The following is a 27,614-nucleotide window of genomic DNA, read 5'->3' on the forward strand; positions in this document are numbered from 1 at the left end:
TCTCAGGAAAAATAAATGAAATATTTCATAATAGTTAATAAGAAAAACTTGTTTGTAGAGTTTTATTTAATGAACATTGTCATGAACTGACAAGGTACAAACAACATAATTTACTTCGATAATATCTTGAAAACTATGTGCCTTAACTTTAATGGCATCAATGTAACAGTTGTGACAAGAGGGTCAATTTTCTTTAATGTCTGTTCGTTTGTGTTAAGCTGCGTCTATTATTAAGGATTTCATTTAAGGGAGTGACGTGTGGAGGTCCCTGAGGGTACCTGTCATGGTAATTCGCTATGTGTACACCTCTATTTTTTACTTTTTTGTGCAGATTTTGGTTGATAGTAGAGGTCGAATAATTTAATAGGTAGCAAGCAAAACTAGATTTTAAGAATCGGTTACAATTATTTTAGTTAATTGACTATTTGCCGCTTAGTTATTAATATTGGAAAATAACTCGTAAAATTAAACATAAAAATACAAGGTTATGTCTAAATTAATTTGTAAAGGATTTTAAGTATTCAAATCTAGGTCTATCGACACTAATATAATTTTAAAACAATTGCTTTTATCAACCTTCAATCTACATGAAGTATCGCGATTTAAGAATTTCGAAATAAACTAACACCATTCAAAATTAATTGCATCACTCTAAACTTTCAATTATTTCAAAATATCTCAGTAATTTAATTATTATTCGACTGAGACCAATTGGAGTAAGTTTGGAATTAATTAGTCTCGACTTTTAGTTTTTCACAGTACCTATTTTTGTAGCCAAAACTTTGGCCTTTTGTTGATAATAGTTATATTTTTACACGGACCTTGTCCCTCATGATATGATATGATTATAGACATTAACGTTGAGCGTGGTGAGTATCTGGCCATACTTTTGAAGATATTTGAGTGTCATGTCACAAGGATCGCGCGAAGTTTTGGATGTTGACTTGATAGTTCAATACTCATTTTAACTGTTATTCTAATAGCCAAAAATGGTTTCTACAATGACGAGCGCTATCATAATTACCCAGGCGAACTAGCTTACATTTAGTATTGCGATCCATCAAACGCATGCGATATCGCGATCGCGCAGCCAACATTACGCTATGAACTAATATCTGAACAATCGCGGTGTTTGTCGGCGTGCATCGCGACTGATTTGTTTGTTTGTCAGCATGTCTCGTGACGTCACAGTGACGTATTTCTAAACACGCCGTGTTTATACGAGCGGACGTTTACCCCGAGGCTTCCAATATGGCGTAAGTTTTTTTGGTTTACCTATCGTGGAACTTATTTGTGAAAAACAATAATTTTTATTTGTGATATTTATGATTTATTATTATTTATGGAGGTAGTTAATCTAGAAGCATATAGCTGAATATTTTTACTAAACATAAAATTAACACTTCACTATTTAATAGCTTTATAAAAGCAGGATACGCACAAACATCTCAACCATGCCAAAAGGACAAGCAAGGTATCTGTTTTTAGATGCTATGCAAATTAGATCCTGAACAAATGCCATTACTCATTCTCCAACTAATATTTGAAATTCAAACTGTCAGTTGTTACAAGAAATTCGGGAACTATGCATCTTGTTACTCGGCCGGACTGCGGAGATGGTCCAGCGTTGGTCAACCTCACGTCAATCAAGGGAGTGTAGCTAACAATGCTCTCGGTTTGGAAGATCGTCTAAGGCGGCCTTGCAAGGAGCTCGGTTATATTGCCAAACTTTGACACGTATTTATTGTTGGGCTTGAGCTTCAACTTATTCTTAGGTTTGTAGTTTCGGCTTAAACTTGAATGTTTGATAACTTACAGTTCCTGTTCCAGACTTGTTTCCCAAGAAATATGAAACGCCAAAAACAGATGGTACTTACCACGTGGAACAACGTAAATATTTATTTAGGGAAAATCTCACCGCGGGACCTCATTTACCGGACACTCATCATAATTTATTCGCGCGAAAAAAAAACTCGCCGCAAACTCAATAAAACGAATCACAATAAGAATACTCTTCGGGAAATAGCATAAAGAAAAAGTTTTAATTTGTTTAAATATTTCCGCGGGTAGCGAGTTTCCCTCAGTGGCGCTCAAGTTTCGTGTCCCGGCATTAAGTTGCCCGCGGCCGCCTAATGGGACAAGCCACCTGCTCTTAAAGGCGACATAACAATTAACTTGAAGAAGAAAATATTAGTTGAGCTAATAGAGCCACTCAGATACACTCCGGCCTCTGCCCTCCATAAATAACACCCCTTCCCGACTACAGACAGTCTACAATTTTGTCGTATTTTCGTAATGATTCTCAGCGGAGGAAACTCCCTGAGGATACCGACGTTTTATCCTTGTGCTTTTATAGGCGAATTGATTGGGAACCGCTGGAAATAATCTCGGGATGGGATTAGTTTTCTTAGGAAAGTTTTCTCTGAGAACTCGCCGTTTCCTTATTAACATACCCCTTAAGTATACTTTATCGGACAGCGGTAATTAAATATTAGAAGTCTTTCAGAAGTGTTTGAAACAAATACCTACTGATTCTGTGCCAAGGAAATAACTTTGTGTTTTGATACTAGTTTGTAGCATCGTTGAATTATCATTGTCGTTCTAAAAGTATTGCAGAAAATTCAGCAAAAACAATTTTCTTAAACCAATTTAATGATTCCAGTGATAAACTAGCGTAATCAGAATGCTTATTTATTTTTAATGTCACATATTCTGGCTATGAAATAACATCAGTACAGTAAAAAAACAAATGTCGCACTGACAGACCAAATCTACTCTATTTATTTTTATTACGTGCCAAGGAAGGTTACTGGCGGTACTTACTTACTATATTTTTGTTATGTACAGATAGCCCATTCAATATAAATAATGTCCGCGTGATAGCCGCAGAGCCAAGTGAAATTCATCCGTCCGCACTGAGAAATAAAACCGCTTTTTCAACGACAACTCTCTCAGCGCTGTTCTCAACAATTTCCATCTTATGGTTTCTCTCGTACTTTCAATTTGCTAAACTACAATCTAGCTCATAAAAACTCCGAACGTCAAACTTAGGAAAAAAATATTCGTATTCCACGATCCGTAAAAAAATCGGTGAATAAAATATGAGGGAACTTTAGGAAAACCCGAAATCGTTTTTCGTATTTGAATAATCACTTTAACAAACAAAAGTCGGCCGAATCTACTTCATTTCTTATTAACCTGCTTATTTTATTGCATTTAAGTTTACAAGGTTACGATATAATATTATATTGTAATTTTTCCTATGGGACATTTTTTCAATTTTGTTATTAACTATATTCTGTTGTTAAATTTATTTGTACAAAATCGAAGGGAAACACATTTTCGAAGTTTTTCCTCGTTTATAATTATAGGTCTGCAATAGATGATTGGAAATCTGCGTTCCCGAAACCGTTGAAACACTTCAAAAGACAAATCTATTATTATAGGTATATAGACTTGAGCGAATCGATGTCTACAACATCAAAGGCACATTGAGTTCTGTAAAAGGGACTTCTTTACGCCATAATAACATTAGCTTTCTTTATTATCGAAATAAGTAAAAATATATAAAAAAATGTTCAGGATATTTCCTGGTTAAAACATATTTTAATTGTGAAAAGTCACTAGTATTACTAGTTATTCTTTAATTACACGACTTGTCCAATCATGAAAACTGAACAAAAAGTCATGATCCAAGCCCAAGCTTTTAATTATTGGGGTATTTTCCAAACTTTGTGAACACTTCAAAAGTTGGGACCTGGCCTGGACTGCGGGGCCGGTGTTAATTACCAACTTTTTAAAAACTGCAACTCATAATAGACAGCTCGGTTGAAAGATGAATGATGTGTTGGCTTTCCAGTTGCGTTTTTTTGCTAACTTCGCTGGAAATTTACGGAAACATGAATTGTTGAACAACAACAGCATGAATTTGACGTTAACCATTTTCTAAACGATAGACGCGTAATAAATGGCCACTCAAATTTTGAAACGGTTTCGAGTCATCCATCGTGATAGGCGCCAAAGTGGTTTTAATCTAATAGCCTAACATTACTCAGTACATACAAGCAAAAATGTATTATTGAACTATTGAAAGAAATACAAATAGAGGTCTAATTGGCATAACCACCAGGATCGCATAGAAGTGAGCGTGCTGCCCGACAGACACCGTAAATATTCTTGGTCCGTGATTGAAACCGTTGCAAATGGTGTTTTACTTTAATTATTCACGTGCACATACCGTTACGTTGATAAACTGTAGCTAATACCTAATATAAACAGCTTAATTGCAAACGAAACTTGTGCAGGTTCGCTTAATTGATTTACTGTGTCGGTCGGTATCGGATAGTATAAATACGGTCTAGATTATACGACCGAATGAAAAATGGCGATCGAGCGAGCGTTCGACGGCGCGCAAGCGATCGTACCAGCATAATGACGCTACTGAAGTTTCACTCGTTAGTCTTATGTAGATTGTTGCCAGTCATTACCTATGGGAAAAGCCACGCTTTCATACGTTCGCCTCCATTTTCGAAATTACTTATTGTTTACGAGACTCGTCAGAGTGGGGATGAACGCAATCTGTAGCAGCGCTTGCCAACGTAATGTGCGCCAACTAAAAACTTTCAATACACGTATAAAAATGTGTATTATGAGAAAATATATTATCCCTTCATATATTTTTATCTACTGTGATTTTAAGTGGCATACGAGTTATATCTCTGATATTACATTGTTGGCTTCTGCGGTACAAATACAACAACAAAATTTACCCTATTACCGTCTTTACGTATTGAATAAAGATATAATAATATTGTTATACGGATCCGAAACAGCCTTTCCTAAAGAAAATAATACTTTCATCATAATATCTGATTTGTTGAATTATGCTACTGACGCTCTCCGTCTTGGATACTCATCTTGAATAGAGTTGACATCCATTGTGATGTTTTATTATTACTCTGTGAAATGCAACGAGGCGGTTGAAATTGTTAAATCCTCACAATGGAGGTTCTGTCTTCGTCGGGTCGAGTGCGCAAAAGTTGTACAAGGATCTCAGTTCCGACGGCAATGTAAAGGGAACGGATTAATTGTATAATCTTCAAATAAGACAAAGTTGAAGACTGCGGTCGGCGACTGGGATTATTTATGTGTAGTGCGGCGGCGCGTGTGACGTCACGGCCGCACCCACGCCACGCCACGGCCACGCCACAGACACTTCACTCGCAATCTGCATATAAATCGGATATCGATAATGACGTCGCTATCGCAAGCTACCCGAAATTCGTTCAAAATCCGATAAGCCTTGCCCGTGAAAGCTCTAATCCCCAGAAGTTTGGATGACCCCGATAGTGGATAGACCTAGTCTTCTATTATGTAAATTATCAGCCACATGAAACTTTCAACCGGCCACTGCGGTCGCTAAGTTTGCGGCCGGAACTTACGATATTGACTTAGGGTCGTATCTGTCTGAGGATCAAAACTAGTAAGTAACTATAGAAGGAATGGAAAATCCATTGTAAATATTTAATGTTTAATATCTGTTCGCCGTGGCAATAAACGGTGTAATGTCGTATATTGTAGAAGCGGAAAAAATGGAACGCAAAAATGAGTTTTAACGTTTACTATGAGTGTAAAATTCCGTGTGAAAATGAAGAGATCGTTGTGCGTGCGGGGACGCCTGCTGCTGGTAACGATGGGCACAAATGACCCGCGCACGAAACACGACCGACCAGCGACACCCCGCGCCGCCTCTACCCGTATTTACTACCACAGAAGCCTACATTCTACGAAATATCTTTTCACTACTGCGCCTCGTAGCGACCCAAATCTCTCGTAGCACTATTGCTACGAGTCAATAGGTAAATCGATTCCAAATATTTCAATTAATTTCCGAACAGATCTCAAGTTTAGCGTCACGAAATGGAAAGCTCTTTAATTATACAAAAAGCATGACCCTTTTCAAACTTCGTAATGAGACTCAAAATAAGAATTTAAATTTCAATAATTATTCATTTGGCCGGGACAAGTGGGCGATATTGCCAAGTTGCGGACCTGCTTTTTCCATTGACGTTTTCGAAGGAAACTTTTTAAGCGGTCTCCTATTGAGTGCATGTAACTTTCCTTTTAGTCTAAAGTACTAGCTAAAAGAAACTTAGTGTGATTGGGCGTTCCATTTGGCCGATACTATTTTACCTGTAAATATACTTTTATCATCTCTGTAACTATAAACTTTTATGTCTCTGATGTTCTTACATATTTACGTGGAACTGCTAATCTAGATGGCAACTTAGTTGTGACTTGTTTCAAGGTGAGCGCAGTGTACTAACTAAACGTATTCGGTTACTAAGCGAGTTTAGTTTGCGTATTGTTTGCGCACAGGTAGGCAGCGCGGATAGATAACGCGATTGGCACTTCCGACGTTTAGTAGACGGGAGCACCTTCCAAAGCGCGTTATTTTTATAAGGCATGGGCCTTGCCCTGACCCAGTTCCTTTTAATCCATCGCTTACCTATAAGGTTTTATTGGCAATGGCCCATTACGACCTACATTATCAACATCATCATCCGATTTTACTATTTCCAGTCACGTAAACTTGAACGACGAGCATAAACCATAAGGCAGACAAGTTTTCCTATTGGATATGCGGAATTTGGGGAGAGGATATCTAGAGGTCAATGATCGTGGCACGCGACACTCACGGCGTACCTTTTTTCTTTTCCAATCAAACAATTTCACGAGCTAGGTACGTTTTATTCTTTGAATAATTATTCAACTCTCCGAAAAAAATCTGAAGTTGTATGTGAACGGAATACATAAGTATAAAAGGAGTACCTATTTTGGTAAAATATTTTCAATTATCCCGAGAGCAAAACAGTATCAATTTACTCTGTAACCTCTTTTTAGGGTTTTTTTAGTACGTGCTCCAGTCAGCTTCTAAGACAAATATGAATAGGGAAATGAATTATATGAAAAGCTCCTTCGTCGTGACGTGTGAGAGATTGCGTCGCTTTGCGTCGACCTCCGAATGTAACCAGTCGTTTGTGCGCCGCGCAAAACTTGCCTCGAGGTTACATTAAGCCGATTACCAGCGTCAATCAAAACCCGCCTTTTTCCCAGATACCGCACGCAGAAACCACAAACTGTACTTTAACTAATGTCTTTATTCCACGAGGTTTTTTCTCTTATTTACGGATTTGTAATGTGCTAAGTAGGCATCTAAATGCTTATTGCTTTCGTAACAAGTAGTAATGGGTAACGTCGAAACTAATATTTTCCGGCAGATCCTTGGAATAACGATACGGGCCATTTTCCGGGTGGGTGGTCGCCGGCCTAAGGCCGATCGAGGCGCCCGGCCTTCACTGATAAATTACAAGTCTTAAAACCAGTGGCAGGTAATTCTGCACAAATTCCAAGCTTCTGGCCCTCCGGCTTGCTACACGAAAGTTTCAACGATTACTTTTACTTGTAATTTATGTCTCAGGGTACCGATAAAACGATGGCACCAAAGAGGGTCACAGGTGAGTCCCCGCGGAATTTCCGCAATTTTTAAGGCGACTTTGAGGAAAGGTTTCCAGGCTTTTAACTGCTTAACTGCCCTCATATAAATTATGAAGTTCGATAGGCATGGTAAGCACAAGTTTTATCACGAGCGAGGCCGACAAACTGACGTAAATAAAATCAGAAGGTTGTTACTTCAAAAGAATTGTTTTCGTCTGGCGTAAAGAGGAGAGAAAAAATTACACACGTCTTGAGGAAGAAAAATAATAACGTAATAGATGCTTTCGTACTTGAAGAAAATTAAGAGGTCCGTTGTGTGCGATATAAGGCTGGGTATAAAGTTGATTAATATTCGTTAGATGAGGCGAGGGGCGTGGGGGAGCGCTGATATATCGGCTGCCATCTATCACACACAGCCGCAGCACGCTGCATGCGTACGCACGCGCCTGCCAACACCGCAAACAAACGCCGCCTTATCCAATGTCGGTGTTATGCACAAGTTTGAATCTAACGGTTTTATTCATGTGTGTGATGATGAGCTTTCAAATAAAGATTGTGAGATTGGGTGGATCACAACGCACTTACACAAATTTCGTTCCCGTGTCTTCAACGATGAATAATAGATGTTGGCCACAGTTCGACCTCTCTGCTCACGCACACCACCCCACGTTACCCCTGTACTTCTTAAACACACTAGCTTATTTTCACCAATACAATATTATCTTTATACCCTTTGTGGAATACCCATCGTCCATTGATTAATTTTCCGGACTCCCCTTTTAAATTGTTCCATAGAAACTATTTCGAAAACATCGATGAGAGCCATAAATAAATTTAAAATGTTCTTCACGAAATTAAGGTATTTCGTGAAGAACATTTAAACCATTTACAATATCTGAGAAAGGATACGTGAAATATTATTTGTATTGAACTCATCGTTTTCTATTATTAAAACGCTTCGTGATACTTCGTAGTGTATACCTAATGAAATTCGTATTTAAAGTGTCAAAACAATTCAATGTTAAAATTAGATCATGTGAATGAAGTGAGCAAGCTTTGGACGATAATTGAATTACGCTCTAAGCTAGGCGGCCACATAGATTTCACTTTTGGAATCCGCTTCGGAATGCGTGCATAGGAATTATTTGAACATTTACGCCGGTAATGTTGCGGTAGCAACGGATTCACTCCGCTCTATAGCACCGCACGAGATTTATGTATGGTATTCAATATATCTTGTTTGTATCTGTTCAATACGCAGCCCACCCTCAGGCTATTTCATTAATCGAAAACATATCACGCACTGAAATACCATTTCCATACATTTTTATACTTCCCGGACTGCGTACTATCCCAGATTTTTTATACAGCAAAAACTTTTGTTCAGTGATAGGTAAAAAGCGATTTCGTAGAGCGTCGATAAATAAAAACGAGTGCCACATTTCGCGGAGTTACTTTATAAGCGGAGCACATCGGGCCGGCGCGGCAACTGCAAATGGCGCGAAACGACAATTTTAAAGCACAACATTGAATATACATATAATGTATCTGGCGAGCGCACGTGCGGGCCGATTACTCGCCGCCCGCGCCAGCCACCGCCGCGCGCCGCGACTTGTATGCTGGCGCTTTTAACGCATTACCATGAATAATATATAGTGAAATTGAAATGTCGCATTCGTGTCGCTCGAGCTGCCTATCTGCTCCCGGCGCCCGCCAGCGCCCGCCAGCGCTCGCACTGAACCTCCTTCTGTATTCTGCCCCTCGATTCGTTCCGCCAATAGGCTTTGCCTTTTATCAAAATCACTGAGCTCTTTTTTGAAAGGCTAAGTTGAATGGAGTTCCGATTGATTTTCATATCGCATTGTTCAAGAGGGTAAAATACAACGTACTCCATAGAAAGTCCTTTTATCAATATTGAAAATGTACGAAATTTTAATTCCACTCCATTATGAGTCATTTCAAACAACTTATTCAAACATGTGGGATTTGAGACCGTTTTGACGGAATTATAATTTGTCGCGTATCGTTTGGCCCCTCATCAAGAACAATATAATTTAAACCGAATCTTAATTTCCTGCTCAAATTAAACGCTTGTTAAAGCAGACCAGAGATAATTATTATAAGATCTAAAGGCGAAGTAACAATATAATTTTGAAAATTACTTTCACCAAATAGTCCTCTCTTCTTTGTAGAGCGCTGTGTAAAGCGGAAGCGCCACAAATTGCTGACTTAAATATTTAATTTATGAAGAAAACGGATTAGTGGCTAATTGCTGGGAAATTAATGCGAATATACTAACTAAAAGCAAAGTCGCCTAGAAACCACCGATAGCAGGCTCCGCGATGTGAACTTCACTACATAATTTATAGAGGTCCCGATTAGTATTAAGGATTACGTGATCATTATGCGAATTAAGTAAGATTTCCTTGGAAACTATTAAAAGGGATCTCACGAACCTCGACCCCGGAGAACGTACAAAGCGAGGGTCACCTTCAGAAATCAAAGCCGGCCTTTATTTATGACCTGGACGGCTGTCCTATTCGGCTAAGATAAGTCCCTGTATTATACATAACAAAGTTTATACTGTAAAGGACGGCCACCTTACTCTATCTCGAAGTAAAGATAAGATCTCCATTAGTGGCAGATCTCATTCATCGTGTGCGTGAAGCCGCCTGAAGGAGCCCACATAATTACACTTACAGGGGGAGCACACAAACATACAAGCTCCCCTGAAATCTGATATTCGCCTCTTACATCTTTACTGACATCCTGCGACGGATAATTACCGCATTTTTGTATTTAATCTTAAGCTTGAAAGGAACCGGAAGTCTGTGTACTTTCTTTAGCCAACCTTTCGGAAAATGTGATACCAATTTCACCATAACTTTCCTTAATGACTTATTTACTTGGGTTACTTCAAAGGTTGTCAACATAAGAATCTAAACTCGGGACCCACTATTTTCTGATATAGTTTATACGTTGTATTTCCATGTAACAATAAAATAGGGAAATCTCTATCAGCAGTAAGTCGTAAAGAGGTAAGCACTGAACCGGAAAATGGGTATGGGCAAGACTGTATCCCCACTTTATCCAAAAGGATGTATCTTTTGGCAGAATATTTGGAATACCTAGGTAAAAACAATTTCAATCTCAAAGAAGGGGCTTTAAACGGATTCCTTTGCTTTAAATTGTATCAGTATTAACACGTGTTTGTACCGTTCGTTGTGCTGACGGAGATAAATAAACAACATTATAAATGAGTAAGTCAGACCTAGAATTATAGCCGGCTCGTCTCTGGTGCTGCTACGAAATAAGGACAGCGAAAAGAACGCTTCTACATATTTTATAAATAAGATGATGTAATTTGAAAGGCGAGTGATGGTCGGTAGTATTTGTCCGGGGATGAGAGAGCCCGCGCTAATCTACGAGCGAGATAGGCCAGGGCTCGCCTGACTAATCCGAGTGGCACTACATGAGACAAATAAGTTTGTTTAGTGCTCAGAAGTAAGCATTAGTGCCGAGTGTTGCGTCGGCGTGCGGGTCCGTACGTAATCAGATTAATTAGATGATTTTGCGGGCGTTATTAAAAGTTGAGCCGGCTAAAGCGCAGCTCAGTTACCTCCGCCAAGATAGCGGGCTTATGCGCCGCATATATTTACTACTTAGCGGATATTATACGTACGCCGGGAATGCTCTTTAATGTTTTAGTATTTTCGACTGAGGTTGCGAACTCAGTGCCGTTTTGTTTGTGCGCCACAGTGGGCGGCTGGAATAATTCACTTAAGCTTAACTGGGAAAGATAATTAGGATTCTACGTCGGTTGATGCAAAATGAACGCGAAAAACAAGGTGGAAGATTTTTTGCGCTCATTCAGAAATTGAATTTTATATTTGCAGACGAAAGTTTTAACGAAACGAACCTATTTTTTTCTACGCTTAGGCACACATTGAAAACAGCGATTTAATTTACGTAATTAGACGCGAATGGAGGTTCTGCTCGTATTTTACATTGTACGTTTTTTGCAAGGGTGACTTTTGTGTGCAGTTCGATGGGTTCGGGCTGGATGTAGCAAATGTATTCAGAGAGCTTTTGTATGATGCAATGTGTGACAGTGTGGCACTGTGGGCGGTTAGTCTCTTAGTAGCGGCTCACGGGCCGCTGGACACGGATCGCGCGACCGAACACGCCCCGTGTGCTGTCAATCATAAAACAGAAAAAAGTCGCTGAAATTCGAGTGGCTAACTCCCTGTTTAGTATAGACGGACGGGCGGACGCGCGAACCTTTTAACACAAAGCCCCGCTGCAACTGAACTTACACAAAGCGGTCACATAGTAAATACCGAAAATATAAAAGGTTCGACCGCACGTTGCATCATTCTGATATTTACTTTCCTTGTGTTAAACATGCCTTCGACTTGAATTGTATGTGATTTTTTTCTTTGTAGCGCTCGTTTTAAAGGGCGATCAACGGCATTCGCACGTGAGTTGGAGTCGGTTCGATAATTCGCAGTACAGCGATTCGTCGAGTCCATTCTTTTGTTATTTCCTCTTTGTTCCCCGTGAAAGGTGGCTGCATTGTTTTCTCGTCGGAATGGCTCGAGATTGCGCTAAGAGTCGAGATTAGTGACAACGTGACGCGTGTGTGTAACCACCCTAATTTAGTTTCGATAATGCTTTAACCGTACCGTAGTTCTAAATTGCCTTTGGGGAGTTTGTTTTGTATTTTATAGCGACGTTCAATGTTACATTGTTATAGGATTTCGTTTTAAATCTTTGGTTCGTTCTTTTTAATAAAAGTTGAATGGATTTTAGGTGCTAAGTTAAATGGATCCACGATTAGAATTAAGTAGTTGAGGTGTAATAACAAGTGATTAAATTAGACTTCTTTAGAAGAGAATTATAAATGTATTTTCAGCTTTATTTTGTTTTTATTGCTACGTTTATATTTAATTTAACGTCAGCTTTCCACCCCTACAAGATGACGTATAATAACACCGCAAGAGATGATATTCGATGCAAATTATGCAAATCTTCAATTGAATCAAGGTTTCCTGTCACCGGACATCTTATATTCATGATGTGGCGGATGGTTTACAAGTATAAATATTTGAATAACTTACTTGAACAACTTCCCATTAAATCAATTTATCGGGAATTACCAAGTTAATTACATTTCACTAAAATGAGAACATCAGTATTTTGATTTATTTGATTGGCTTCTTTTATAGTTATTACGTGAAAGGGGTTTATTTATTTCAAACGCAATATTATAAACCAATATTCTCCAGAAAAATCCTAAAAGGAATATCCAGGTTTATTCAAGTTAGCTGGGACCCGAGTGCCATACGGCATTATCGTCCGATGAAATGGACAGTCCGGCCCCTTGAGGAGGCAAAGGGTTCGGTTCCGAGGCACTCAATAATTGAAGTCGTTGAAATTCCGGGCGGATTGTTGCGGCCCACCTGCGGGGCGTGGGGGGCACCCGTTTAACGGGAAACAATAACGTTAATGTTTATTATAATGCCCGATTTATTGGCGATTCTCATTTATGGTCCAGTCCGAGTTAAATTTGCGCGGGCTTATTAACGCACCGCACGCGCGGCGCAGTTCATTTTACTGCGCGGTTCAGCTTAACGGTCCAACTGTAGCTTAATTAAAACTAAAACGACACTGTAAATACATCGATCACACTAACACTGAAGGTGAGCAGAGGAGGCATCGGCGCGGACTCCAGATGAGCTCGCTCGACCAATGAATAATAATTAAACGAGCATTATAATGATTGAGGTGAGCCGTTTCTGAGGTAATAGCACGCGTGCCGCGTTAAGCCTGCAATTATTGGAGTTCGTAAGTATCGCCGCAATATTTCGCCATTATTTCGTGTTGAAATAAAGTCGTATATTGTGGAAACTCATTACGTAATAACACTTTTATACGGCCAATTAAATCTTGTTATTAAATAAATTGAAAACCTTTAACTTCACAACATGTAATTTTATGATATACAAAGAGGAGTAATATTTTTAAATATTATGTGCAAATAATCGTAATGAATACAGCAGTTGAAATGAAAACTTAATTGACTGCCAATTGTTTCGTAGACCTGTGCAATTCAATCCAATGAATATCAATTATCTTTATGAATCTGAATTATTTTTAACTTTTCAAGGTATAATAATTACAATGCCAAATGATTCGCTGCTTCAATTACGTTAATGAAATCTTCTGTAAAGTGCCTTAATTTAAAACTGAACATTTGTTTGAACTGAACTTTTTTTTGGGTGTGGGTAGTTTTGACAAGAGGTCACAAAATTTTTTGCTCTGTTTTAAATATTTATAAATAATTTAATAAATTGATATAATTAAGTTTAAATGATTTACTTCATAGTCTAAAATATCACCCACCGGTATTGTGTATTTTCCAATAAAAATCACACACTGGAACCATAATTCAAAATTTATTGCACAATCATCATGGAAGCACTGAAGGGATCGCTTTCTGAAATGATGACACTATTCCAAGAGAGAATGTCAAACTTTGAGGCACAGTTGCAGAGGAACCCAGGTACTTCAGGCGGAACAGACTCGCTTGCTGCTGACTACAATGCATTCAAGAAATTTGTTCTCGATGCATTGAGCTGTTTACAACAGCAGATGAAGGCGTTGGCACAGGAGCTGGACAATGTGGAGATGCGTGGTCGTCGAAAGATGGTCCTCTTGCATGGTGTTGCTGAGCAGGCCAAGGAGGACACAGCACAGGTTGTAGCGGAGGTTGTTCGTTCTCATCTGGAGCTGGCAGACTTCAGTGTCAGTGAGGTGCGCAGATGCCACAGGATGGGTAGACCGACCGGTGCAAGTAAACCCAGGCCCATTCTTTGCAAACTACGAGATGTGAGTGTAAGAGATAGCATTTGGTTTGCTAAGATGAAGCTGAAAGGCACGGGCATAACGATATCGGAGTTCCTCACTAGATCTCGTCATCAACTATTTATGTCTGCGCGTGGCAAGTTTGGTGTCAACAACTGCTGGACCAAGCAAGGACACATCTATGTTGTTGGTTCGGACGGCTCCAGGCATCGAGTTGGGACATTAGATGACATCGTTCGGCTCGAGCAGATCAAGGAGAAGTCGTGTCCCGTTGCGACGATTCCTTCATCTTCATCGTCGCTGTTAACGCCAGTACCGAAGAAAGGAAAACGCGTCGTCGCAAAAAAGAAGTGATTTATCTTCTAGGTAACGGCATCCAAGTAGCTCTAGATTAACTAAATTGTTTGTACCCTCAAATTACTGTCCTAAATTAATTTTCTAAACTCAATGTATATTTTTGTCAAACTGCTGTCCTGTCATTTTATGTTATGTCATTATGTCCTGTCATTATTCGTTCGTTCGGAAACAGTCTTTTACATTTGCTAACTTTTAATTTTATAATGAATTATTTTTTTCTTTTTTTTTATCTCTGGCTACTTGGATATTATTTAAATATTATTTTAGTGCTCTTTTATTTTGTTTTTTTTTTTGTGTGTGTTTTTGAATTGCTTTTAATAACAAGTTGCAATGATGTAAGCACACAACCGGCGGGTGGACTAGTGTTACATTTTATTTTTATTTTTTTGTTTGTATTTATATATTGCATTATATTGTAGTTTTATATTTATATATATATTTAGTATCGTCAATGCTAGACTCTAACGATGACAGCGACGCCGAAACTTTTTTGTCTGCTTGTAGCAATGATAGTTTCAACAGTATTCCCACACTTGCTGATACTCTTGAAGCTCAGTTTTCTGATGTTCCGAAGAATTTTAATGTAGTCCATATAAATGCCCAAAGTATTCCGGCACATTACTCTGACATGCTAGCTAACTTAGACTGTAAGAATGTCCATGCCATCCTTGTTTCAGAATCCTGGTTAAAACCGTGTCTTCCTTCTACTTCCTATTCTTTACCAGGTTTTCAGCTAATAAGAAATGATCGCACGGTTGGCGGTGGGGGTGGTGTTGCCATTTACCTTCGTCCACATATTCCTTTTTCTATTATTAGCATGTCAGCACAACCACCACCGCTGGGTGCCGGTGAGCATCTCTTTTTAGAAGTCAACCTGAATCATGCCAAAATTCTGCTTGGTGTCTTCTATTCTCCTTCCTTACGTGTAAATTACTTTTCCAGCCTTGAACATCTCCTCGAAAACCTAACACCTTCTTACAGTCATACCATTATTATGGGAGATTTTAACACGTGTTTGTTGAAAAACGACTCCCGTTCCTCTTCCTTATGTTCAACGATTGAATCATCCAATCTGTCAATCCTGCCATTAAGTGCCACTCACCACTTCCCCAACTGTAACCCTTCATTACTGGACCTTGCTATTGTGTCGTCTAAGGAACATGTCAGCAAGCATGGTCAATGTGCAGCTGATATGTTTTCCTACCACGACTTAATATTCCTTTCTTACAAAATTCGCCCTCCTAAACCTAAACCCAGAATCCTTCTGCAGCGTAATTTTGGTGGCATGAATACGGATGACCTTTGCAGAGATGCTGGCAGTATTGATTGGGCACCGCTGGCTGCTGCCGAGTCGGTCGATGACAAAGTTTCATTGCTTACTGACACACTGATACGGCTTTACGACGTCCACGCTCCGATTCGTGCAATTAAACTGAAGCATCTTCCGGCTCCATGGCTATCGGATACCATCAAGACTGTCATGCATAAGAAGGCTGTGGCAAAAACCAAGTTTAAATGTCGTCCTAGTGCGTCTACTCGTGAGAATTATGTAGAGGTTCGCAATCGATGCAACAAGGTGTGTAGAGATGCACAACGCCAACATTTCCACCATTCAGTTGAGAATGGAGACCCAGCAAAAGTCTGGAAATTTCTAAAATCCATGGGAGTTGGGAAGTCACGCCAAGATCCAGTTTCAACACAGTTAAATGTTGATCTTCTAAATCAACACTTTTCATCGTCGTCTTCGTACAGTGGGACAGCTAAGGCTCGCACCTTAGATTATCTTTCAAAACAACCAACTCCGGATCATCCTGCATTTGTCTTTAGTCAATTCTCTGATTGTGATGTTAAGAAGAGTATAGTATCCATTACCTCTAATGCTGTAGGTGATGATTGTGTCAGTCGGAAAATGATACTTCCAATCCTTGATGACATTTTACCTGTCCTGTGCCATATCCTTAACTATTCCGTATCCTGTGGTATCTTTCCATCCATTTGGAAAGAAGCCAAAATCATCCCCTTACCCAAAACATCGAATCCTGCTTCGTTTTCAGAATATCGTCCCATCTCCATCCTGCCTTTCCTTTCCAAAGTCCTAGAACGTCTGGTCCATGATCAGCTGAATGCCTTTCTATGTAGGAATAACCTGCTGAATCCTTTCCAGTCCGGTTTCCGACCTGGTCACAGCACCACTACAGCGTTGCTGAATATTACTGAGGATATACGCCGTGGCATGGACACCGGGAATCTGACGGTCCTTTGCTTGCTAGATTTTAGTAATGCATTTAATACCGTCGACTTCGACGTCCTGCTTGGCATACTTAGCTCTCTGAACGTATCTCCAACGGCGATTGACTGGTTTCGTAGTTACCTGTTTGGCCGCCGTCAACGTATATGCATAGAGGACGCATACTCTTCATGGTGCTATACTTCTGTTGGCGTGCCACAGGGTGGCGTTTTATCTCCTTTACTCTTCGCGATATTTATCAATTCTATTTCCAAAAATCTCATTTCTTCCTACCACCTTTATGCTGATGATTTGCAAATTTATAGCCAAGCTGCATTTTCGGACTTGGCAGATGCAATCGCTAATATTAACACCGACTTGGCTACAATTTGCGAGTGGAGTGAAACTTACGGTCTCAAGGTCAATCCAGCAAAAACTCAGGCCATTGTAGTTGGTAGCTCTAGATTGGTTCAAAGGATTGACTGGCCGCAACTTCCTCATATTTCTTTTGGTGGCACTGCCATTTCAATAAGGGACAAGGTTAAAAATCTAGGGATTCTCATTGACAAAAATTTATCATGGGGTCCCCAACTACAAGAGATTAGCCGGAAAGTGTTTGCATCTGTCAGGTCCTTGAGGAGATTGCGAAACTTTCTCCCGACTGCCACCAAAACTGTGCTTGCACAATCCCTCTTGCTTCCAATCCTTGATTATGCTGATGTCAGTTATCTTGATCTCACTGAGGCACAGCTTGATAAACTTGAGCGACTTCAAAATGTTTGTATTAGATTTATATTTGGCTTGCGCAAATATGATCATATTTCTGAATTCCGTTCAAAACTCAAGTGGCTTCCTATACGTCTTCGCCGGAATACTCATATCCTGTCTTTACTGTACAACATTTTGTTCAATCCAAAAAACCCGTCCTATCTCAAAGAACGTTTTAAGTTCCTTAATGACACACATGCAAAATATCTAAGGTCATCAGAGAACTTGCGGCTAGAGATGGCAATGCATTCCACTAACTTCTTTGATAAATCTTTTACCGTTCAAGCTGTGCGGTTGTGGAATGCATTGCCCGTTACAATAAGGCAGGCTCAATCTTTAGCAGTCTTCAAGAACCTGATAAGGAATCACTACCTTTCCAATTTGTAACTGGGTATAATACCCTACTGTTGCAGACTATTGTCAAGTCTAATTGGCAACTTTAAATATATATCATATATATACATATTTCTGTTATATCTATCTATTATATATACATATATATATATATATATATATATTATTTTTTATTTGTTATTGTTTTAGGTATTATTATTTTATATACATAGTGCACCAAAACTACCTGCGATATGGTTATTTCCTTTTTGTCACAATCCATCCAAAGGTTGTCTGTAAGAGATCGCTTTTAGCGATAAGACCGCCCATTGTGTCACCAACTTCAAAATTTTTGTTTATTCTTGTTGTTTTTTTTTAATTGGTGTGCATAATAAAGAATATATCTATCTATCTATCTATCTATCTATTTGTATTATTTCAGTATCAAACAAATTGATTCAGGCAAACAAAAGTAAAAATGTTCTTGATTACAAATAATACTGAAGCATGGTATTTCTCTATTACCGAGCAATAATATCTCCGAGAAATATCGCAGGAAACAGTAACAACCTATCTCATAGTTCAATAACTATTTACATCCGATAACCGCTTCGAACACGATAATATTAACTATAAATCGAAACGGTAATTGTCAATCATTAGGTTCATCAGTCAGGTAGGTAGAACGATAAAATATCATTAAATAATGTAATTAACTTCCTGGCAACACCGCGTTTGAATGTTGCCAGCCCTCAAAACATTACGTGCGGTGACCCACATGTTATGTTCCCGTTTGTGACAATATTTTGTATTTGGATAGAAAAAAGTTTTGTGGTTAACGTCGAATGTGTATTCGATATGTAAAATTAAACGTGGAACGTGTTTTTGTGGATAAAAAATAGTTTTTTTTTTGGAACATTCGCATGTAAAGTTCAAGTGTCTGGATGCGACCATGGACTTCTTCAATCTTTTTTCAAGTACGATATGTATAATCGATTTGTCTGAATCTCAGTCTGATTCTTCAATGTTTTCATAAAACACAGTTATTCAATAGGAAAATCTTGACTACTTAATACACAAATAAACTACCACAGCAAAACTACGAGTAAGAATAAAACGGAAAGAAAGATTTGTATGGCGTATTCACTTGAAAGGATAATCGTTCACACGTAAGGATTCCTTAAGGGGGTGTGGGTAAGCGAATTTATGTGCTAATACACCTTGGGACTGCCCGATGTGCTAATGAAAGGTAATACATAATTCAACCCGTGAATTATACAGTGCCAATCGATATTTGCACCGCGTTACCGCAAATACCGAACCTGTGAAATCACTTGTAGAACCGAAACGCTGTAAGGGAATGCTCCCAGATATGATTATTTGATAATGTTATGTAAATTGTGTAATTTCTTGGGTTTTGGACTGTTGAGTGAGTTGTGGGTTTAGTTGGGAGTTTCTTGGCGAAATTGCGGAGATGTTCTACCTACGTTTGCGCGATAGGGTTGATAATTACTGGGAAATTATTTGGCGTTACGTTTTGATGTTATCACTACATTTAGTTGAAATTAATGTATGTGCTTTTAAAATAGCTGCGTGTTAAATGTTTCCACTTTTATTACTCAGAATTTCGCTATTGTAAAGGTTTTATTATTTCACACGGTTTAATCGTGTATTTCTAACCGTGTAGTTATCAAACATTAAAGTAGTTAAGCGGTTTCAGAGATTATAACGAAATGTAAACTTAAATTTCCCTTTTTCTAACTTTAAACATTAGCAGACATCATTAAATATTTCCATTGAGTTAACTTGCTCAACTTACGTTAAATGAATAGAGAACATTTGTTTAAAATTTCATAACTATTATGACCGATAGTAGGTACAAACTTTTCAGAATATTTTATTCTGAAACAAATGGAAAAACCCAGTGGGCCACGCCCGTACATGGCCATGTAGGGGCGTTGATTAGTCCGGTTGAAACAAAAACTATTCCCAAACCGGGTGCAACAAACGAAGTGGAAAAAGTCGATATGAGAGAGGTAGCAGGATCTGATTGTAGAACGTAAACGGCAATCGTCGAGATGCGTTTCACACTGAATGCGCACACTTTTTAAATGATTAGTGTCCCCGGGTCCCCGATCCCTGACTACCCGCACTCGTAAGCATTGATTGGCTCGCCGCCCGGCGCTGACTGCCGCACGCACCGTTACAAAGAAATGTGAACCAATTTAAAAAAGAAATACGACATTCGACATTTTCATTATCCCCCGCCATTTCTCTGCCTTTTTGTTACTCTGTGACGCTTTATAATGAGCTGTGGTCTCGAATTATTCAGATTAAAATACTAGACATTGCTGCCATTAGCTACGTTTAATAATAGCGTGCATTTAAATTGTTACAAATGCTGTACATCTGAAATATTCAAAGTGTTTCCAAGCAGCCAAATGCCTTCTGCTAAATAGGGCAAAAATAAATTTACAAAATAACATTTTCGTGAATGTTTGACATAGAAGCTAAATACGGGGCACGCGCATGTACTCGCGCATGAATAAACCAGTTTGTAAATAGAACAAATCCGCTATCAGCATAAAAGGTTTTACTAACGCACGACATGGGTATGAATTGCTATATCTATTATTTTTGTAACAATACCCCAGAGTAAACTCGACAAAGACAACACGCCGGCCGGTATAAATAAAAACGTATCAAATAACTGAATAAAATGAAAAACCGTCAGTTGGGAGAACGAATTCATTCGTCGGATATGTAAAATGTTAAAGCATTCATCTATCCGCAGGTCCGTACACCGGAATTCATGGGCGAATGTGGAGCATGCAAACTGCCACGACAGCAAACCTCGCCGCATCAAAACAACAAGCGCCACATTTGATTAAAATAAATAAAAGGAATCATATGACGCCCGGCCGCCGCCGCCGCTCCGCTGCGCCCCCGCCCTACCCAAACGTATCAATGTAACAGCCCATCAATATTAAAGCAAACTCAACTGTATGAATACAATATTCGTTCCATAATTCAAATAAAAAACAGTTTCCGAATTACACGCAAAGACAAACACGCAATCGTATCCGTTCATTAAACGTGATATCGACTACACTGGAATATAATATCGTGCAAATACTTGAAGTGTACCGTCGTAAATATCTCAGGAACGCATGTCGAACCCGAAAGAGATGCAACACTCTAAAATGGCACATCTATTCTAAACGGAAGCTAGGGTATCCAGTTACAAATCGTACAGAAAATCTAGACATTGTTGGCGGAGCTCCAATCGAGAAGTGATCATATCTGTCAATATTCTTTGAGCATGCAATGCGTTTAAATCCGTTCTATTACGGCATTGTAGTGAAAACTCAGAAATAAATATACAAGTGTCTATAAAACACTCGAAGAATCGCTTAGAAATCTCTGGCCGAAATCATAGTAAAGCAGGGCCTTTTTAATCTAATTATGACAATTCAGTGAGTTACCACTTCGCGGGTTCTCGACAATTTCTTTTAATAACTTGGCATTTTGTGGAGGCCTAAAACAACTTTTTAATTAAAGATAATCAGGCTGAAATGTCAGCAATAACGCGGTGTCACGGAGGCAGACGGCAACTTCATAACTGTGATGCGGCTTAGTTGACGCGCCATCACCACGAACACGTTTTATTGGTAATTATGGCAAGTGGCTAAAACTTAACTTTGTGCGGAGCGCTCGCCACGAGAAAATGCACATTTGTGGAGTTTGTACTCGTGAAATGGATTCTAGTTTAAAACAGAAGGGGTGCTTCCGCTGAACGTAGTTAGGTGATATCGCTCTCGTTAGTGTTGCGGTGCTAGGGCACTCGCTATTATATTAACTGTGCACCGATACGAATTCCCGGCTTGCGTGGATTGCGGCGCTCGCAACCTCTGCTGCTCTAAGTATGTACGAGTGCATAGACGACAATCTAAACAATTTATTCAAACAGTCACAGTCGGTCGTAAACTAGGAACTCGCATGTTTTGGTATAGCTAGTAGTGGGTCGGTGCAGCGTTACCAATATATTTACAGCGCTGTCGAGTTGTCAAGTTGCGCGGCAACATTTGGCCGACATTTACATACAATTTCATATTCATATCAGAATTAGGTGGCGGGAGGCAGTCGATGGCGTGCGGGGACGCCGCAGCCGCCGACGCTACTGCGGAACTAAACGAGTCTGCTCATTGATAGACAGACACTGATTTTGGCTAAGTCGATTTTATAGAAATATTTTTGTTAAATAATTTGGAAGAAAAATAATACACAGAATGTATGTATTAAAAACGTACTTAAAAGCCTAACAGCCAGTTTCTTCATCAAAAGTTAAAGCCAAAGTAAAAGTCAAAGTAATGTCTAAAGTAAAAGTAACAGTCAAATTCAATTTTTCTATTAGTTTTGCTGTCACTTTAGCCTTGAAAAAACGTATTTGACCGTTACTTTTACTTTAGACATTACTTTAACTTTAAGGGATTGTTCACACCAAACGTATTGTCCGCCGCTTACTGTGAGTATACTCACTGTCTGCCCCAGTGTGAACGTCGACTCAATCTGCAGTAAGCGTACTCACCAAACCGACAATAAGCTATAGCGTACGATGCGCTACATGTGTGAACAAAAGAATAGGCTCGTGTAGGTTCACACTAGATGCGTACGCTGAGCGGCTGACTATTCTACACATAAAAGAGCTCAGTATTTGAACCCCCCAATCTTCATACATAACAGATGCTATGTCTTCCCAAGCGCATCTTCGTAAGTTTCTATCACTAGATTCTTCTGAATTCGCATTCCAAATACATTCTCTAGAATGTACTTCTGCAATAAACTTTTCGGTGTCGAACATCGCGAGGTGTCACGTGTCACGTCTGTCCTCATTGAAGTTTGTTTCTCGAGCGGCGGAGCGGCGCTATTCGGCAACTGCGTCCGCGTAGCCAATCCGCGTCCGCCGTGCATAGACGCGTAGTAAAATAATCGGCCACTGAGAGTCAGCGACAACAGACGACGTAATAGCGTATAGTCGGTTCGGTGTGAACAACAATTTCAATATATATGGAAAAGCAATAAACTGCGTAACGCGCGCTCACAGTCAGCGGCCGACAATACGTTTGGTCTGAACGATGCCTTACTTTTGATGAAGAAACTGGCCGTTAGTCAACTGTTTCTGTAATTGTGCAAGCGCAAGCAAAAAATATGAGGTAATGAAAAGATAATAAATATTAAGGGGTATTCTTTGCAAATTACATATATAAAACGCTGGGTACAGTTGAAGAATATTAATACTATTTCAATACAGCTAAATTAAAAAGCAAACAGAACTCTAAATGAGTTTATTTACCATCAGTAAGTAACAATAACTTGTGCATTGCTGATGCGAGCAACACAAACGAAAGATAAAACATTGCAAGTTATATTGAATAAAAACTTTACTCTTGCATACTAATGCTAAAATTTGTATTCGCCTGAGTTTGCTTGACTTTTCATTAAGTTTCTCGTTTCGCCGGGCGAGAGATGAAAATCAAAGTAATCATTAAGTCTGATTAAGCGTCTAACAAATCACACTTGGCATGGCTGCTTTGTTTTTTAACTAATTAGAGATAATTAGCGCTTTATCTCGTTATGATGTTTTATTGTTTATATTAATTATGATAATTATGAGTTTATTCCCAACACCATCAAAGTTATTAAAACAAGCAAACATTAGAGCAAACAACACCTAAAGCAAAAACATTCTTGATAACGATGTAACACATCCGAAAACAGCTTTTGAAACATTAACAAAAACAACTCGTCCATTTTTGTTGAAAGTGTGCCTTGAGAAAAATGGGATGCATTCAAGACGGAACTAAAATAAACTGGTCACAATGCAACAGTCGATGTGACAGAACGCCGTGCCGACGCGGACGGTATAAGAGTGCACTTTAGTTAGGAAAAGACAGGTACTCCGTGTGCATTAGGCGAATTAAAAACTTCTCCTTGTGCAGCTCTTCATTTGTTTCCGAATGTAAAGGAACGCGCGTCGCTCGGGCGCGAATCACGGCGAAAGAGTTGAAATCAAACGCTTGTATACGCGGGAGCTTCAAAGGACACGAAATGAGCACAGTTCAAAGTGAAACGCGTCCGTATAACTTGCAAAACGGCCTGTGAACAGGTAATCGTAGCGATCGGTGCAGAAATAAGTTTGATGTGATAGCCATCGAACTGTGCAATCCCATTGCATGCGGCTTGCACTAAAATGTGTTTATGTTGACGTGCTCCCGGGGGATCGGCTTTGAATAACTTTAGGTTTAAACGCGACGGGAATTAAAAGCTATTTATTATTGATATGCGGTATGCTTATTTATAGGCATATATTTTTAATAATGCACTAAAAATAACATATCCATTTAGTGGTATTTTGATAGAAACGGAAATTTAATGGAATAGGGTTTTCGGTCCTCAATCCAGATTTGGATTAAATCAATATAAATATTTAACGAGACCCCAAAAAACTAGGCCAAAACAAAATATCAATTCGTCAACATTATCGTTGTATAAACTATTTTATTGATAGGATCAAACCAAAACTGGAACTTTTACACAACTATTTTGTAACTCATAAAATATTTAGTTGCGTATAAAACCGCACCGAGTGAACGCGAGCCCCACCTTTGAAAGCCGTAACTGGCTATTACACATTTAGGATAGAAAACCTTTGGCAAGAATTACTAAGGTCAAATGTAATAAATTTAGTTTTAGCCCACAAACTATGTGGTTGGAGATTTTGGGGGCAGGTCCGCCTTTGTTTCGTCGATGCCTACTTTATTCCTGTAATCCATTAAGACACATAACGAATAGTCCGAGAAGGGGTTTTCATTGACAGCCCTCTTAACTGCGCGATGCCGCGGCAAAGATTTGTAATGTGTTTACCAAACCCCTTTTTGTACGACACTTTGGGTTGGGATGCGGTTTTCTAAAAGGCTATTTGTTATGATTTCAAACAAGGTCCTGTCAGATAAAATGGCTTTTGTTATTTATTTTCTGGACCGGATATTTTTAAGGCCTTCACTAGAGACGAAACAAATGTTTGGTTCTGTTATAAATCGGTGGCAATGAAGATTTTCGGGTGCTTTGGTTTTCATCGATACTTTTGGCTGGATTTACTTTATTTGATATTGAGAAATATGACTTGTAAAATATAGCCTCTATTTTTATGGAACAATCTGAACCCGACGATGAATATTCGTTTTCGTTTTTTAAAAGATACGTTATAAGGATAAACACGTATTTTATCCGAACTGGGCAAAGATGTAGCAAAAAATAATTTATGGGGCGAAACTTTTTGAATGTTTTTTTATCAAACCAAAACGCAATAAATAATAAATCAGTAAGATACACAAAGCTCTCCTCAGCTTTGTTTTTAACTTCGGAGAAGATGTTCCACAGAATAAAAATAAATCACTCCCGAAGAACTTGCACAATTGCTTTATGTTTTTCTCGAAAAGAAACAGAAAAGTAATAACTTCTCAACCAATTACAACACTCTAGTTACATTAATCCAGTGAACCCGGCCATTTCTTCCGAAAAGGAAAGTTTCAAAACAACTTACCCTCGAAAAGAATTCCGAAAAAAGCATAAATATCAATGGTGAGGAGGGCTCGAAGCGATGGGAACACGACGGGGACAAACACGCCACCGAATGCGTTTTACGACAGACGATACCCACCGGAGGATCTGATCGATATTATATGCTGCCATCCAGCGACACTTTACCGCTATCGACAGCCATCTCATAAAAACAACAGCGCGCTTGTTACCCTGATACTAATTACAATGTAGAAAACTGACAAACCGACAACATTATGAAATCGTTAAAATTTTTCCCCTGTGTACTGTTACATGATTTTATTATTAACGTTTATTCGCACGCACACAAAACCCGCTAAATAAAGCCTACACTTTGATATGATAATAAATTAAATAAGCGTCATAAATACCACCACCGAAATTAAATTAACGGATTATTTGCGTACGCAAATGTAAAGTAAGTGATTAACCGTTTCCAACACGTGTTCGCTCCCAAAAGACTAATACGTTATGTGGCATAATTACTTTAGGTAAAGCGGTGCGCCAGTTTAGGGTAAGATGAAGAAGAATCGCAGGTGTAAACGGGCGCCTATTGCGCTTTCCATCACGGCCCTGCTCGCTCCGTGTTCCGCGCAGTTTCCCCTCGAAAATCAAGCTAAGATATGAGGCTACGCGGTCGATTTTGGCTCGCACAGCTCAGTGCTGTGGACTACGACCGCGTAGCGCGTTTGCGGTACGACCATAGCCCGGACAACGGAACATTTAGAGCCAATTCCCGGCTGGCTTGTTGTATGAACAATTAAGTGTGCCAACCTGCCCCCGAGTGGGAAGAAACGTAATGAATGTTTACTGCTGCTAAGTGGTATGTCTAATGCCACTATCGTTAAGCTCTAGAGGTGTCCCGTCACACGACGCTACGCGAACGCGATCGTTTTACGTCACAGTTCCACTCGCATCTTAGATAAAAATATTCCCAATGCAATTGAAAATGTAACGATAATACGATACACAAGCGAGTACATCTTCAACATTATTAAAATGATGTAAACACAAAGAGATACTCTCACCGCAACGCCATTAAAGAGCCGCAAACGCTTCAGGAACTTACCTGTAATGATAAAAATAAACATATAAAGAACATTGAGCTCCATCGGGTGTAACAATATGTTGTCTAAGTCTGAACAAAGCTTCGTTGGCCATAATGAGCGTTGCGTGCGGCGCGTCAAACATGTAAGCAAACAATTTAGGCACGCCTGAGTAAATACGACTGCGAAATATCTCGGGCCGGGCCTGAGTGCGGCTTTTCTCGAGTTTGCTCGTGGGCGGCTATACCTCGAATTTGCGCTGAGCGTCATCTTTTCAACAAAGCTTTTGTTGATAATGAAATACAAACACTATTCTTCAGTCAAATTCTCACGGCGGAGCGGATTGTTTGCGGCGAACGTAAAGGTTCTTTTCATAGTCGTTACAGTTTAACTATTTACATTTCTTTATGGATATTTTATACACGAGCGCATTTGTTTTGGCTTATCGAGGTTAGCTTTTCTTCGGTAAACCGCTCTAAATATTGTATTGACCTCGGAGCTCGTTTCATGAACTCAGTTTCCGCAATCCTTAGAGTTTAAAAATACAATTAAAAACAGAATAAACACACGTCGAAAACAATGAAGATTACAAAGGATTATTTTACAAAATTCAAACAATTACACCGAGCGAGCGTGAAAATAAGTGGTTCGTAGGTGGGTCATATTCACGGTTGAAATACGACAATGAAGTTTACTCCGAGGCAGGATGAGTAGAGAATAAATTAATTTAAATTAACTAAGCGAAAAGGGCCTAAGAAATGGCCCCAGTTGCTAGAATCCGGAAGCTTGCTTGTATTTTAATAGCGTCGAGACAAAGGTGTAGATACAAAGGGATTAGCTGTGGTATTGTTCCCGTGACAGCACGGACTTGAAGACAATGACTCCTACAACTAGACAAA

The 27,614-nt window shown here is 39.2% G+C and overlaps 2 protein-coding genes across 8 annotated transcripts in view; one reads left to right on the plus strand and one right to left on the minus strand.

The window, feature by feature from the left end:
• The window catches only part of LOC124631093 (RNA-binding protein Musashi homolog Rbp6), a 461,305-nt gene that overhangs the window by 114,089 nt on the left and 319,602 nt on the right, over positions 1-27,614 (minus strand). The window lies entirely within an intron of this gene.
• Positions 14,002-15,091, plus strand: LOC124631095. Its single transcript, XM_047165266.1, has one exon. It carries the CDS (start codon positions 14,002-14,004, stop codon positions 14,716-14,718), a length of 717 nt encoding a protein of 238 aa, XP_047021222.1. The 3' UTR covers positions 14,719-15,091.

This window comes from Helicoverpa zea, chromosome 6 (genome assembly GCF_022581195.2).
Source record: "Helicoverpa zea isolate HzStark_Cry1AcR chromosome 6, ilHelZeax1.1, whole genome shotgun sequence".
NCBI lineage: Eukaryota > Metazoa > Arthropoda > Insecta > Lepidoptera > Noctuidae > Helicoverpa > Helicoverpa zea.